The sequence below is a fragment of the Cydia strobilella genome, chromosome 3 (genome assembly GCF_947568885.1).
Source record: "Cydia strobilella chromosome 3, ilCydStro3.1, whole genome shotgun sequence".
NCBI lineage: Eukaryota > Metazoa > Arthropoda > Insecta > Lepidoptera > Tortricidae > Cydia > Cydia strobilella.
In genome coordinates this window covers 10544859-10562104 of record NC_086043.1, presented here as the reverse complement: position 1 = coordinate 10562104, position 17246 = coordinate 10544859, and the positions used below count along the sequence as shown (strand labels likewise).

General features: G+C 38.8%; 1 protein-coding gene across 3 annotated transcripts; it reads right to left on the bottom strand.

The window, feature by feature from the left end:
- Positions 1-44: 44 nt before the first annotated feature.
- LOC134755835 (cilia- and flagella-associated protein 57) lies at positions 45-16721 on the bottom strand. Of its 3 annotated transcripts, none has more exons than XM_063692450.1 (22): positions 16550-16721; positions 16218-16367; positions 15411-15690; positions 14719-14835; positions 12218-12375; positions 10042-10172; positions 9373-9478; positions 8759-8900; positions 8227-8431; positions 7878-8095; positions 7230-7378; positions 6593-7007; positions 5792-5932; positions 5540-5680; positions 5067-5210; positions 4114-4345; positions 3292-3485; positions 3103-3199; positions 1895-2064; positions 1166-1345; positions 445-639; positions 45-190 (listed from the first exon to the last, which is right to left on the bottom strand). In XM_063692450.1, the coding sequence occupies exons 1-22, from the start codon at positions 16615-16617 to the stop codon at positions 80-82; spliced, it is 3744 nt and encodes a 1247-aa protein (XP_063548520.1). In that variant the 5' UTR covers positions 16618-16721; the 3' UTR covers positions 45-79. The 3 variants fall into 3 exon arrangements, with proteins under 3 accessions (XP_063548520.1, XP_063548519.1, XP_063548521.1); XM_063692449.1 differs by lacking the exon at positions 3103-3199 and adding an exon at positions 2583-2679; XM_063692451.1 differs by lacking the exons at positions 45-190; positions 445-639; positions 1166-1345; positions 3103-3199 and having other exon boundaries at positions 1978-2064.
- Between the last annotated feature and the right edge of the window lie 525 nt (positions 16722-17246).

Sequence of the window (17246 nt, the reverse complement as noted above, 5' to 3'; positions counted from 1 at the left end):
ATATCAACATTTTGTGACGTTTTCAAAAGGCCACATTGACGATAAAGTCGATTCATAATTAAATTTAATATTTATATAACTACGGTGTGCTGGGTCGCGGCGAGCCTTCGCCCGCGTCCTCTACGCAGCGCATCTTGCCAAGCAGACGGTCGTTTTCCTCCTTCAAGGCGACTATAGTTTCTTCTCTTTCCTGCCAAATATAAAAAAATATATATATTATGTCAGTCGACAAGCCTCAATAATTGTAATAACTGAAATTCTACTAGAGTACAGATAAATCTTTCGCCTAATATTGACGTTTTGCTACCCTGAGGGCTTCGCCAACCGATGGACTAGAGTCAAGTTGATGTCATGATATCCCTTCGCGCCTACATTTTTTAAATTTTGCCGCCTTTTTCTTCTGACAAGATTTGCTTGACCAACTATAATACAAATCATACTCACCTCAATTTTCTGCTTGAACTTCTCATCTAACTTGTCCCTGTCCTCTGTGACGTGTTTCAACTTGGCGCGAGCGATGGCGGGCGGAATGTAGCGCGCCGACAATCCCAAGATGGACTCCATTTGGAAGCACCGTGACCGCGTGGACTTCAGCTCCGTCCGTAGATTATTGATCTCGGATAAAAGGGTGCAATTCTCCTGTGTGTATAGAAAAGACAAGATTCTTTATATCCGTATCCCAAAAACTTTTCTTGACAGGGTCGCGACCACATGAGGCCCAAAAACTATATTCGATTTTTTTTTATTACAGCCTCCTTACTATTCATGGACCTCATGATTCGCTGGCAACATTAATTTAAAAAAATGAGCAAGGAAGGTCCTTGCTATGTACAAAAGGTATTCAAACCCTAAGGCTTTTTTATCTGGAATTGCATCTACGCTTAATCTCCTCTCCTTATTTAGTTCCTAAGGAGACACATTAGGAAACGCCTATAGGCACAGAGTTGCTTACTGTTAAAACGCTAGAGCTTCTTCCATAGGTGAATTAATTAAAAATTGATAGCCAGCATTGCCCATATTCAAGTTATCCCCTAACCCTTCGAACGCCACGCCTGTCGCGTGCACGCGTTATCGTGAACCTTGTCGGTATACACAAAGGTTCATATTGGGCGGTCAAAGGGTTAGGCCAGGCCAGGCGTCAGCGCTCTGTAGGATATATACTTACGTCCATAATCCTATTGATATCGTTCTTGGAGCCCCCCTGCGCCTTGGCGAGCTGCTGCCTGTAGCCGGCCACCTGCTTCTCCAAGTGCTCCCGTTGCCGGTTAAACTCGCGGATGGCTTCGTTCTCCGCTACACGGCTTCGCACGAAATCTATGTCTTCCACGTACTTGTGGAATAACGTCTGGATAGGTGTTCAATTAAATTATTATTAAATCATGGCTACTCTTTACACTCGTACAGCACAAAGCATTTGATTCCTAATATTTATATTAAAATCATTTAAAAACAGTTCTCTAATTATTCCTATCTCCTTTTGGTTTTTTTCCAGAGCTGCTGAACTGCTATTTTACAAGTTTTTATTTAACTAATTAAAATTAATTGCTTATTTTTGCATTGTTTTTTTAAACGAAAAACGCACAACTTGAATCGGTTTTTATTGTCCGATTAAGCTGAAATATAGTGAAATCTTGTGATACCCTTAATCTGGTCTAACAATGATGAACGCAACCTTATTCAGTTTGAAGCTTGTTGTTTTTTTTTTATAAAGAAAGTACCTACCTACTTAGTGATGACTCAGATGACTCTCGAAAGAAAAGTAGGTACAACAATATTGTCGATAAAAATTCGTATCAAAAATGAAATTTCTGTAAATATGTACCTACTTTTTACTAAAAACTAAAGATAGAGTTATTATTGTTGTATTGTACAAAACTAATCGCGATGTACTTACCTTCACGTTTAACTTGAGTTTGTTCGGATCTTGGAAGTTCGCCGTCATGTTGTGAAGATCAATTTTAATCTTCTTCAACGTGCTTTTCAGTTGTAGATTCATTTCGGCTTGGTTCATGAAATCCTTTTTTGCCGAAGTTAACTGTTCATTCAGCCGAGTGATTTTGAGTTCTAAAAAGAAATATCATTAAATATCCGTCTTTCTGTACACCGAGTAGGTACACCTCTACGTAATTTTTAAAAGTGAAACTTCTTTATTAGGTCTCTCCTCATACGCGCGTGAATTTCATTTTGAATACCTCGCCCGCTTAGCAACTTCTGCTGCTGACTGTACTCCATTGTATATTTAGCGTTACTCAATTTATATACATGCGAACTTGAACTTTCGTCTATTGATGATGATGGCTAAGTTTAGCGACGACAAGGCAGTGTTCCCGTAAAGGGCAAATCATTACATAAACATAGGTGCTCATGAAACAATCTACAAAACTAAAGATGTTAAATGAGACTAAAATAAGATTTAAAAAAACGACATCGGTTGCAGATATGATAAATTACCGTACTCGCGACTATTATTACGTCGGTGCAAGAATTAATAAACTAGTGTGATATAACATGATGCCATTCCATGACGTACGTGACAGTTGAAAAAAATTACAACTGGACATTTTTAACAAATGGGGCTTTACCACGGAACGATCTTTTCTTAAGCAGGGTCTCTAGTGACACTTCCAGCTCTAGAATACGCACTTTTTTCTCTTTGATTGTGCGATCTAACGGCTCGATCTGTTACAAAGCAAGTCAATTAATAGGGGTTAAAAACTAGAAACACATTGTTAAGGGCGTCTCTAATACCACATTCAACTTCTCTGGCTGATCGAAACAAATACACTGCGCCAGTTAGAGTATTGAGGGGACAGGCGGACACAGAAACCTGGCATCAGCCTGTGGGTACACAGGATTTTCCAACGAGTCAGATGCGCTACTTGTTACCACGGGTAACGGAAAACCGTAAAAATAGCAACTAATCAAACAAGGCCTCGACGAAAAAAAATTTGCGAACTGCTGATTAAGTGGAAGAGGCGCCCTCTGAAGTGAGCAATTGGCAGTTTATAACCCCATTAGCAGCTGTAACTTTTTTCATATAGTGTACGAGGTCAGCTCTCTACACGACTACGAAATAACATCGAAACTAATTCGCAGTCATACCAAGTTCATGTTTTATATTTAATAGCTTGAGCTCTTCATTTTCCATATCATCTATTTGAATTTTCAACTCGGCTACCTCTCTTTCTTTAGGTTCAATCTATGTATAAAATACCCGTTTATTTAATTTTTTATATAAAATAAATATACCTAGGTAATACATCAGTAATTAGTCGTCAATAATAAACAAACCTGATTTTTCAACTCTGTAATCTTGAAGTTCAAAACGAACTTGTATTTCTCTAATTCCTGCTTCTTACGTTTTAGATCATATATACGTTTTTCTTTATCCTGAATGGTTCCATCCCTTTCTTGTATCTCTTTTTTCAAATCCGTCACATCGCGCTCTAGGTTTGATATCACCTTTTGAAACTGTATGTGTTCCACTGTGAAAGATAACATGATGTTACAACTTGTCACCTTGACTTAGCAATCAAAGCCTGATTGTGTTGTCGCGCGCGATTTTATAAAGTCGCGCTTGAGATAGAATCGCGCGCGCAAGTCATGCTAAGCGGTCAGTTAGTATTGTGAGTAACATTCATTAAACGACTGTGTCGATAGTTCAGTAAGTAGGTAATATAACTCTCTAGTCTCTAGGTATGACCGATATTTGTAAATAGATATAATTGTATTTCTTGGCTTTATTTTCGAACAAATTGGTTACATCCAGCTCGGTTTTCAAGAACCTACAACGGTGGCTAAGCGCACATTCTATTCTGGGGGCGTAGCCAAGATGGCAATAGTTTGCGCCGTAGCGAACGAAACGCTAATGTCTATCTGCCGCACTTATATAGAGAGACTTTACCGTTTCGTTCGCTACGGCGCAAACGATGGGCATTTTGGCTAGGCCCCCTGATCCGCAAAGTGACAAACGAAAACATTATGTATAGCTGTGAAGTGCTGAAGCACAATTGTAGAGAAACGACATTAAACTATTACGCTGAGAGTTAAAAGTAATACTTAGTAGGATGAATGGGCTATGAATGGAACTTATTTTAATAATTTGACAATTACATTTCAGCTGCGCCACTTGAACTTTAAACTCTTCGATTTCCTTATGTGCGGCAATCATTTTTTTCTTCATAAGACCGGTCTCTCCCTTAAGCCTGACATTTGCATCCTTTTCTTCTTTCAACTGCACTTCGTACGAAGTTCTAATTTCTATTATTTCGCGATCCGCGTCTTCTTCGATGGACGATTTGATAGTTTCATGTTCTCGTTTCTCTAAGTCGGCTTGTTCTTGTAACTAAAACGTAGGTATATTAAAACACACAGATCACCCTCAATTACAAGATGAAGCATAAAATACAACTCAATGTCACCACACACAGGCGTGAGTGGCATTTTACACGTGGGCCAGCATTAAAAAGTAAAATTGAGCCTTTGTGTGGCGTGGTGACCTCGCGTTCTTCGTAAACGCTTCATACATAACGAGAAATATTTTTAACCGACTTCAATTTCATAGAAGGAGGAGGTTCTGTATTCGGTTGTGGCTATTTTTTATAAAATATATTCACATGTCACTCCCACGACTAAGGCAAGTCTAATAACAAGACCTCTGAGGCTAAAATGTGTTAAGCCCTGTCGACTTCGGCTTATTAAAGAAAAAAAACCCGGCCAAGTGCGAGTCGGACTCGCGCACCGAGGGTTCCGTACTTTTTAGTATTTGTTGTTATAGCGGCAACAGAAATACATCATCTGTGAAAATTTCAACTGTCTAGCTACGGACAGCGGAGTCTTAGTAACAGGGTCCCGTTTTTACCCTTTGGGTACGGAACCCTAATAAAACATCTAATATTTACCTTCCTTTCTCTGTAAGTCGGGTGGTAAAGTGTTTTCAGTTATGTCATAGATAGAGAAATAAGTTTATCTATGGTTATGTGACATCGTAAATGCATTATGACATAACTTCACCTTGAATGCCGGCAAATGAGTAACAAGCAAAATAAACAATTATGTAATGTAACCTCCATTAACAGCATCTCCTTTTCCTCTAACTTGGCCTCGAACATGTTGTTCATCTCCCGCAGGGCTTGGCGTTTGCTCTCGGCGAGGTTTTCCAGACGCTGCTCATAGTCTTTACGCATCCGAGCTGTTTTATCTTCCAGACTCTAAATCACAGTAAAAACATATTACTTGATATACTGTTTAAACTACATGCTTTTGTTATACATATATAAACCGGTTGGCGGCATTGCCATGAAAATCTATTAAGTTACGTAGGGGAAAGTCGTCGATATTGTACCGCCGGGTAAATCATACCACGTCTAGATTTCCCATTAAACTATCTAGTTTATTTAGATATGAGGCACCAGTCAACACTCCAGCGGTATCTATTACCACAGATTGACGTTTGGACTACGATTTTTCCCCAAATAGAGCATGTCGAACAGGTACATGCCAAATACAAAACTACAAATGTTTGGTTCGAAATCCTTACCTGGTATCTATCGTATTCGCCAATAAGCCTAATATTGAAGTCCGCTTCCAATGCTTGCAGAGTTCTCTCGTGTCCTGAACGCAGTTTTGCAATATCTTGCTGAATCATACCGATTTCATGGCTATGTTCGTTCTCCATTGTCTGTCATAGTCACAATCACAAATTAAGTGAGTAAACATGAATTATATTTATAGTAAATCAATAGAGTAACGAGTTGATATTATCAGTCACTGATTAATAATCGTTAATTACCTCATTCTTTTCCTTGAGTTCGTCAATGGCCGCGCAGTAGCCCTCGTGTACCTCTTTCAATTTTTCCGCTTGCGTTGCTTCAGCTTGGCGAAGTTGGTACGAGTGTTCGGTTTCTAACTCGCTCATTCTTGTACTAAGTAGCTGCAATATAAGCATATTTTAGTCGCAGAATCCAGTGCTGTATATTGACCCAAATTAAGCCTTAACTTTAGATCTTTATCCGATTTTTGATTTAAAATCACTCAGATATAAGTCTAAATTACCCCACATTGTTATTTTATTACCATACAACTGAAACAATAGGTAGGTACCTACCCAACCCCGAGCATCAAGAGGGGATGCAATTTAATACTGATAAGCACGCTATTGATCAGTGATAAAAACCGAACAAGCGCGAGTCGGACTCGCCCACCGAGGTTTCCGTACTGATACAATAGCTAGGTACCTACCCAACCCCGAGCATCAAGAGGGGTGGCAATTTAATACTGATAAGCACGCTATTGATCAGTGATAAAAACCGAACAAGCGCGAGTCGGACTCGCCCACCGAGGGTTCTGTACTTTTTAGTATTTATTATAGCGGCAACAGAAATACATCATCTGTGAAAATTTCAACTGTCTACCTATCACGGTTTATGACTTTCATGACATACAGCCTGGTGACAGACAGACGGACAGCGAACCCTAAAAACGTTATAATCATAAATATAATCAAATCATTCTGCCAGCTATTTTAGTATATTTACTGCCCCAATACGTCCTTCCAGATTCATTGAACGTTGAACTTTTGGTTTATACTTACATTGATGCTATTAATTTTCTCCTTCAAATCTTTTTTACTAATCAATATCTCCTTAGAGTAAGCGAAATCCTTATCCAAAGCAATTGCTCTTCCTTCAGCATTCGTCAATCGCCATATACAAATAGAGGCATCTTCGGCCACGGATATCAGCGTTTGATCGTCATAGGCGAGAGCTATACAAGTCACTTTCTTGTTGTGCATATGGAACTCATTATAAATAGCTTTATCCAAAAGTGGTAGATTTACTGTCGTAACCCCTCCCTCTCCGCCGGTAATGAACAGCATCGTGTCAGAGCGAGACAATAATATAGTGTCGAGTGCGCAGCCAAGCAATGGCAGGTTCCTTCGGATGGTATTAGAGCCAATTTCTTTGATTTCCCCGTCACTGCCTACAGCATACGTTATTTTTCCGAGGCTGCAAAGAAAACACTTGATTCTAGCGCCTTTGAAAGCTACGTTCTTATTCCTAGAGTCGAGTAACCAGTAAAGTTTATTTATTTATGAAGATATATAACTCAGATACGCATGTTTAGGCTTTTCTTTGTGACTGGTTTTTAATTTTTGCCTCCATAGACCTCAAGGTAATACACTCGTGTCCTTTCGTCTCAATATTTATGAATAATTATATTTCTCATACCTGTTAACGGCACAAGAAGCGAACTGGTTGGTCTTCAGTATGACTTCACCGACTCGCTGCCCTGTAGACATGCTCCACTCGTACACGGCGCCCTCGTTGCCGCAGGACACCAACCATAGATCGTTAGCGGACCATGTCAGAGATGTAATCTAATGGATAATATTTATGCATAAGTCTGTTAATTAGAAAGTAGATTCATTTTAAAAATTTGACAGTCAATTCAATTCACCATCCAAATACTTATAGCGCCATAGTGGGCATTAAAATTAAATGTAAAACTAATAGGTACATCTTTTTTGGAAAGCCACGCTGCTCACGGAAACTGTAGAACCTTCGATTAATAATTAGTTGACGTAGCTTAGGTAGGCGAACAAGCCAACATGGGACTAAAATAGGCTGAAGTTCCCTGCAGGCTGTGGCCCATGCCATGATTGCTGCTACGTCGTACCCGATAGCATGGGTTTCCCGCTATGTAGCGAAAATGCTGTGTAAACCCTTTATAGAGACGAACTATGTGCCGTGATTAGAGCTGAATAGAATCAATAGTTTATCAATAGTGATATGATTTTATCAAAGGAACGGCCAGAAACAGCTTACAGCAACACTTAGTATCATAATACCTAATAAAAATTAAAGTTTAGATCTTACAATTCCATTATGCCCCTTTAGATTGTACACATTATTAAACGAAACGGACGAAAACACTTGTATGACTTGAGCGTTGACAGCGGCGAAGAGATGACCGTTAGTACTAAACTTGGCCCGTTTGCAATTTCTTATTGGAAACTCTCTCATTACTTCGAAATCGTCGATCAATACCACCATGAATCGTAATTTGTCTGAGAAACCTATTACAGCAAAAAGACCTGCAAATTAAACACAATATAAAATTATGTCGTTCAGAAACGTTGGGACTGCGTTCCAAGTACTCGACTTGATATGTCTAATTTTTTATTTTGTTTCAATAATGTTATTTAATTTTGTTCGGATGCATTACCAGTAGGATGTAAAGACACGCATGAAATCTCCTCTTGATACAACTTAATCATTTCAATATCGTCAGTCAAGTAGTTCCAAATCCGAATGCTCTTGTCCTGTTCGCCTGCTGTGATGAAGATGGGCTTCCAGGCGCACATGGATAGCGAGTTGATAGGTCCGTAGTGCATCGCCGGGCCGAGCTCGTTGAATGCAATTTCTGGGTTCTAGAGATAGCAGGCAATAACGTTATCGAGTGATAAATGCAACATTCCATAAAAAACGTATTCACGATCGGTTGTTGATTGTTGATTTAAGGTTATTAAGGCAGTGTGTTTAGATCCCACTCGTGTCGGCACGGTTATCATATTTCGAATAAATTTAGATACCAAAATTTCTCAATATCAAAGAAATCCTCAATATTCTATCGTGTCGTGTCGATCATCGATCTACTTGAACGTCAGCGTCATCCGCAGTCACCCTGAGGTGACTAGCTTTTTAGATGCGACCAGCACATACAAAACATTCAATATGTAGTTCGACATTTTACTAACCTGCAACATATGCTGTCCAAATAGCTTGACATAATACAGTTGTTTCCGAAGTGTTGTTATAAGCAGAGTTTCTTGATTGGGATCTACAGCGATATGCTGTACGGCGTCGAGGTGAGACCAAATCGGATAATCCCGAGTATGTCTTGATGGAGAAAAGAAACCAAACAATTATATCTTTGGTGAGATAAAAGAAGTTACATCGTCAGCATCATACAGAAGTGGCCAATTACATCGCAACATAATACATCCTTATTCCTCTTTGATGATGACTGTACAAACAATAAAATGTAACCACTGAGACTATTTATTTATTTAACAATAAATTATAAAGTATTACAGCTAGGCGCCAATGCGCTGTAAAACGAAACAGTAGGCAAGTAATTAAATGAATTATGCTATGTTAAAGTCACGTAATAACACTAATAACTTGACATGACATAGAACCAGCATGTCCTCAAGATTCCATAAAGCCACTGTAGCGCACGCTACGAAAGGTATGAGCGTATGAGAGCCGCGTGTAGCGGACGCGTGCCTCGCTGTGTGGAAGTCTAGTCTAGATACTCAATACCAATTTACCTACTACTTGTAGATATATTATTAGTAAAGTTACGTACTTATAACACTTCCTCGAAATCCTAAATACATTTCGCTTCCTCCAGTGATGAGGCGATTCTTTTTCGAACATGTGCACGTAGCCTTGTCCACAACCGAAGACAAAACCTGTTAATCATCATTCAACTTTTATTTACTTCATAATGGTCTACCTGCCTACTGTTCACGTTCACGCGAAAGGCCGAATGTAGATTTCCATTAGAGATGGGTCCTTATGCTTCATCTGCAATAAAAACCATTTTACTAGTTCTACTACAGTCCTTATTGCACTTGAAGCAATAAGGAAGGACCCGTCTTTAAGGAAAGCCACAAATTAGCATGCTGACTGGCGATTGCCAGTAGTTTGATAGGCTTCAGTGGACGACTAAAAAGTGCGAGTATTAAATCTCATTTATGTGCAGACAGTGAAGGAATTTCTGTTCCACTTCGTACCTTCGTCACTGTTACAATCAATATGAAAGCTGCTAGGGAGCGCATTTTAGTGTCACTGTGACAACTTGGCAATATACGAAGGGACACAGAAATCAAATTCCTTAATCATGTTTGCATACGTGACAAACATTGTGCAAACATTTTTTTTGTAATATCTACTCCTTAGTTATTTTAGTACCTAAACAATAAACCATTTTACTTTAAAATTGGTTTCTGAAAAACAATGTGTCAGAATTTACCTTTAGGAAAATTGACGAAATTGGTGACTGGATAAACCTCTCTGTCAGTGTCTATCGAATGTTCGCTCTCTGCTTTACTCTGGTTGTCTTTGCTTGTTGTACTGGTCTTGTCGCCACCTTCTTCCGCTGCCCTAAAAATAAACTTAATATACTTAACTGGAACTTTCTTACAACGTTTTCGATCATTACCTACAAAAATATTTACACAATATTTACAAAAGTGGGTACAGTGTAAACTATACACCGTGTTTTTTTGATTTCCGTTAAATTCGACACGTTGCTTGGTACATTAATAGAAGCTACCTGGTATATCGCTTTTTGTAAAATTCGAAAAAAAATATTTTTTTCCTTTTTCATACAAAAAATAAAAACCATTGCATCATATAACCATATTGCATCGTAAAAGGTCCTTTAGAGTTACGTAAAAGTTAGTGTGACACATAATGAAAGAAAAGTAGGTAATATCGGAACTGTCAAACTAACTCACCTCAGTAACCTTCTTGTAGTGAATAGCTATCAATGGAAAACTCTTTACTGACGAAACTTAAAAAATAAATAAAATTTGGAGGCAATGAAGAATTGTTTACACAGGTTTAGCAATTCAATTTATTTATTGAATATCTCAAAAACCGTAAGAGTTAAAACACTAGTTTCTTAGAGAAATTAACTTTATTTAACCTGAAGAATCTCCCCTTAAAATTAACGGAAATCAAAAAAAACACGGTGTATATATCGTCACAAAAGGGACCGGACACATTACTGAACGTTTTCGTTAAATAGAGTGAAATAAGTAAACCAACTTCAAACAATTTCGACGTTTTAGGTAGTGAAACGTTATATCGAGTGAAGTTATATAAAGTTTACACTTTCTAGCGAAAAACGAAATTAACTTACCGATATCCGTATTGCTAATGTTAGGATTAAATGCACTACTACGCTTAAATACTAGGTATACCTACCATGTACCCAGGTATATCATGTAGAGATGTATCATTATTATTATGAATTAACTAATTAACTATTATTGTATTGGTTGTACCCTTAACTTGCTGCTGGAAGAGCGGGGTCTCCTGTCAAAAGTATTGATATACTTACTAGGAGGTCCCAATTTGTAACACCCCCTCCCTCAACCCTCCCCCCAACACTCCCTTTCTCAATTTGTAACAAAATGATTGTGACCAATAAACGATTTTTCATTTTCATTTTTCATCATGTATCAGGTATGTGTGGGTGTGTTTAATACCCCATTTCTAGTGGACTTTCAAACAAGCCTCGTCAAACACCTGGTGACGTACTGGGATTCAACGAAAGTTCCTAAATGCTCTAAGTAATTGGCTAGTCTCAAAGTAGGCCGCCGTGTGTTATTGTACTCCAACATGCTTACCTATTAACTGATGCTAATGTTACATTGACCTAGCATCAATAACGTTGAAGGTTGGTATAGCACCGATGTGCGCTAGAAGGAATTGTATGCGCCACAAAATATTAACAGAATTATTTAGTAGGTATTGTATAGGCAAGCGGCCCATTTAGAAAGACTTCAAACTAACGTGTTTTATTTCTCTTAAAAATGAGCAATTGAGCCAGTCTCTAAAGTTAGGGGTTATTACATCTATCCATTCGCCGGACACTTTCTGCTATATTGCTGCTAAGGGGGACATATGGAAACAACATATATCTATTCTCTGTCAGTCTCATCAGAAGGTGTCTTGAAAAAGAATAGGTAGATGTAATAAACCCTTTGCTGTAATTATGAGACCGTAAAAAGAAAATATATTATTTATTTTCTTTTAACTCATTATCTGTACTTACTCCGTCTCATTAACTTTCTTCAACGACACGACATCTCAGTGACATCTAGGGCGTTAAACACGCAGTTCTGCCACAGCTCTCCGTTCTCGACCATCATATGATGACGCCGTTGTCGGGTACTTACTCCGTCTCAACTTTCTTCAACGACACGACATCTCAGTGACATCTAGGGCGTTAAACACGCAGTTCTGCCACAGCTCTCCGTTCTCGACCATCATATGATGACGCCGTTGTCGGGTACTTACTCCGTCTCAACTTTCTTCAACGACACGACATCTCAGTGACATCTAGGGCGTTAAACACGCAGTTCTGCCGCAGCTTTCCGTTCTCGACCATTATGATGACGCCGTTGTCGGGTACTTACTCCGTCTCAACTTTTTTCAACGACATCTCAGTGACATCTAGGGCGTTAAACACGCAGTTCTGGCGCAGTTCCCCGTTCTCGACCATCATGATGATGCCGTTGTCGGTGCCGAACATGATACGGTCCGGCGTCAACCACATGCAGGTCGTGATGTTGATCTACACCAGGGACGAGTTAATAATTATAAGAATAACTTAAGTTCACCAAGTTTCTAATTTCCATAATATCTCGTCAATCGAAAATAGCTTTAGACGGACATTTTCTTTCGCGAACCATCGTCACAAAATGGGACAATATTATTACTTTATAGAAATTCCACTACCTGCCTACTTTGGTTCACTGGGTAATTGTGCTCCAAAAGTTTTTATATATGAAAACTATATCACAACCTCATATTAAAACACTAACAAGATGATAGTAGTGATGGTCTACTTTAATTATTATTGTATATCAACATAGGTACTTAGCACAATACTATATAATAATTTTAAAATTTAAATTAAATTTCGAATTTTGTAGCAAAGTAGCATTTTACGGTAAGAAAATAGTTGACAGTAACCGCTTCCTCAAAAACGCACGGCAAATTTCTAGACCGCGAGCCAGGCACAAATTTCGTCAGTCATCGCCTCCCGGGCGAAAACTCGTATAGCGGTTAACGGCTATGTATGATGAACCCTCGTGAACGTCAGCTGCCGCTCCGTTGGTGGGTTGAGGAATGGCAGCCACCGAAACGCGTAACACGGTCTTTCAACCACGATACAACCGGCTGACGATTTGTTTAATTAACAATAGCATCTAAACTATCATCTGACAAAGTATCAAGCGGGAGGCGATATCAAAAAAAAAAATTATAGACTTTATTTGCTGCCATTCCTCAACCCACCAACGGAGCGGCAGCTGACGTTCACGAGGGTGCATCATACATAGCCGTTAACCACCATACGCGACTGGTCATGGAAATCAGTTCCTGGCCCGCGGTCTATTTCATTCGAGTCTCAGATGTAAACTTTGCGCACAATACCGTCGCCCAGGGTACCTATTCAATGTGATAACCCACACGGCACCACCTAGCACCCTGTGACCTGAAGATACCCGGAAAAGTGACAAAATTACTGCCAATATGAATGCGATTGTGACGCTGCTATAGATGCCAATACACATACAGTCGGAAAGTGGACCTAGACGTGCGGACACTGATTCAGCAATGACCTTTGCCCAGTTACGAAGACCGCACGTCACGTTCTACATCTTGGTACAATGGTGCAAGTTCAAAGGTCAATGTTTGACGTAAGAACTTCTTAGTGTCAATTCGAATTTATTTCAAGAATGTTTATAGTTACGTGCCCATAGATACAATATAGTACATTGTGCAACGTGGGGGCAAGTGTATTTTGCAAATAAGGTCTTTAGATGCACGACAACCGCAGGCTGCATTAAAGACTCGAATTTGCAATATTCTTACCCCCGGAGTTACACACAATGTTTTTCATTACACTTGCGAAGAAAAAACTAAATTTTAAGCGAAATCATTTTTAAATACGGTGACATTTCAAACGTTCGTCCGCCTTTTTGAAATTTTTTGGCAGTTTAGGCAACGAAGGCACAGACCCATCGGCATTCAGCCACAATTGAAAATTGTGTAAAGATATTTTAAACTGCTATTAAATTTAACAAATAAAATATTTTTAAACATAAACAAAAATATTAAGTTATAAACGTCAGTATTTTAAAAGTAAAACTCATTTATACCTAGTTTATTCATATGAATAAGTAACATAATTTAAAAAAAGCTATAACTCATGAGTGACTCACGCGGGAACAATATAGGGTTTTGTCCTTCAGTACACCTGCATTAAATAAGATCTTTTTCGAGCAAGTGTAATGAAATAGTAATTTGTGCAACAAAAGAGGAAAGCTGGTTTTTCTTGCGAGTGTTGATTTTGAGTCCCGAGCAAGCGGAAGATTCTATAATTGAATCACTAGCGATGCAAGTGATTCTAAGTTAGAATCTTGAGCGTAGCGAGGGACTCAAAAACACGAGATGTAAAATAACTTTGCTCTCGGGTGACAAATATAATTTTTCACCTCAGTAGTGAGAACATATTAAAGGTTAAAATGTATTTCGAATTTGTAATAGACCCCGAAGTATGAAGTGGCAGTTCATGGCCTTCACTAAATTAAAAAGCTACTTTGTTTCACTCCCTGGAGTGACGAAAGTAGGCTTGTTCGAGCTGCTGAGGTGAAAAAATAATTATTCACCTTCTTTGGTTCAGAATCAGATTATCTAGATTACCTAAGTACGGAGGGTATAAAAAAATTGTACTTGGATTTGTACCTATAAATCATCTATAAATGGTAGGTAGCCACTTGTACTCGTGGTGTTTTAAATCTGCCAATCGCCAAGTCGAGCTCACGTTGTTCCAAAGACTTGAAAGCCTAATAGGATGTCGTACCATAGAATTATACCTCGAAGGACAATAGTGATAACTGATATTACTCACGTTTTCAGCTTTGCACCATCCCCATTGTCTCCAGACAGTTTCTGAGACATTCATAATACGAAACGTGTATGGTCCAGTGATTACCACTAGCGTCGCATCTGCAGGGTTGCATTGTACCTAAGAAAAATTACTGCAGAATTAAATGTCCACTTATGTTAGCGGCGACAAGTAAGAAATCGGCCAAGAGCATGTCGGGTCATGCTTAGTGTAGGGGTTCGTAGTTACCATTCCGTCAAAATAGGCCAAACGGGGCCTATTAAAGTAGCATGTACATTAAAAGCATAAGGTACTTCTTGCAGTGCTTTTTGTACGACTTTTAACTAAGAAAAGAAGATTTTTTGCAATAACACAAAAACGACTAGACCGATCATGTTCTCTATAGTTTTCATTGAAGGTATTTTTTATTTTATTGTTTCACGATTACGTATTTTTAGTATCACGATTATTTTCATATTTTATGGACCCATGGTTCAAAAGTTAGAGGGGGGGGGGGACACATATATTTTTTTCGGAGCGATAATTTCCGAAAATATTAACTATATCAAAGAAGGGTTTTTTGGAGACCCTTATTCGTTTTGAAATACCTATCCAACGATACCCCACACTATTGGGACAAAGAAGAAAAATCATTTTGTATGGGAGGTACCCTAAAAAAATTTCCCCTTACATCTTAGAATTAAAAAATTACTTACACTTTCGACAGTTCCTTGACCACTTGGGTTTTGTGCTTTTGCGTGGCTCTCCACCTTTCCTTTGTCCCAGTTGTAATAATACAAATACCAATCAGGTTCCCCGGTTATGGCCACGAGGTACTTTGAGTCGAAGGTAAATTGTACGCAAGCAAATTCACGCGCAGTGGAATTTTCGAACGGAACAGTCAGTATTTTGCGGCGTTTGCATGTTGTCAAATCATAAATAGTTATGATTGGTTTTTGTCCTTCTTCAGCTATCTCGTTAAGCGCAAGCCATCGCCTGCAATAGATCGTTAAAACCAAGGGAAGAGCCAATGGTAACAGATCAAGTGCTAAAAATGCGATGTAGGCTGATGCCTACTCGGATGTACTTAGTTTAAGACCTCAATAACAGATATAAATAGGTACATCCCTCAACACTCTTCGGCTGAAGTAAAGTTGTCCGACTTGCTACATTTGATCAGTACTCAGCAAAATAATTATTATAAAGACCTCACCCTGCCCAATGTGATTTCTAAATGATATATTATTCCATTTTTAGCAAGTTATGAATGAAAAGCGTGGATAGGTTGAGGTTACACTGAAATCTTTTTTTTTTGTTTTACTTGAAACGTGAAACGTACGTTTGCGTTTAAATCGTATTTAAACGCAAACGTACGAACGTGTCTTGCTAGTTCAGTCAGTCTCGGTACAAAAAGCACCGAGGTTGACTGAAATAGCATGACAAATACGAACGTTTCCGAGAAAATACGATGGGTAACAATTATGCACTACATCTGTACCTAACGCAGAGAATGCAAGACATACTTGTTTGGAGCCAAGACTAAGGACTTGATAGGTTTGTGCTTATCTTGAAGTCTAATAAATTTCTGCTTCTTCTGAAGATGGTTGTATATAACTATGACGCCGCCTGCTGGATATATTATGTCCGACTCGTTCACGTAATGTGCATTGAATCTGTCAAATGGTCGCACCAGTTAAACCCGGCTGTAGGTAGACAGATTGAGTAACACAGTTGGTACAAGGTGCGTTTTATTGCTAAATTGCTGTCATTACACCAAAACGAAACCATAACTAATCTCTGTCAACGAAAAACAAAGAAAATTGCAGCATTTACTTGCAATAACTGATCTACTCACAGGATGTCCGTCCGTAGGCCGTAGAAAAAGCGTGCCGAAAGATTCGGTGGTGGTACTGTTGTCGCCATCTCAGATTATGTAAAGTACATATTATAAATAATCCCTATGTTATTACGTATACCGAAAAGCAAATACGTTTATCATAAACAGCTAGAAAATAAGTTAACAATGTCACACCCACAAATGAACGTTGTCATGGATACGGAAATTAGGTTAGTGTTACATGAATATGCACTGCATAGAGTTGTTAGCAAGTTGTTAGGCACCTACGAATATTATCGATTGTGTGGCTGTGGTACCTATACTTACTTTACTCTTTGGTATCGACTTTATAAAAGGTCACCTAGTTCACCTTACATAATAAATATTGTACTTATTTCATATATTTTTTGATTGTCCGTTGTTACGGCACAGACCACGTATTTTTCTAAAGAAGTAGCATAGTCATTAGTCACGCTACCCCCTCTGCCACGCATACGGTATAGTAGCTTTTCTCGATAAATTTTTGAATTTCGAATCACGCCTATATTGCTTACTTCAGTCGGAGGACCACATGCCTTTGAACGGACCAATCACAGCACGGGACTCGCTAACCTCGTCCCCCGCATCCCCGTATTTTTGGCAGCATCGGTTTCATGAAATAATTACTCTAAGCATAGAGTAACTTATACTAGAGCTGTACTGTCATAGTAAATTT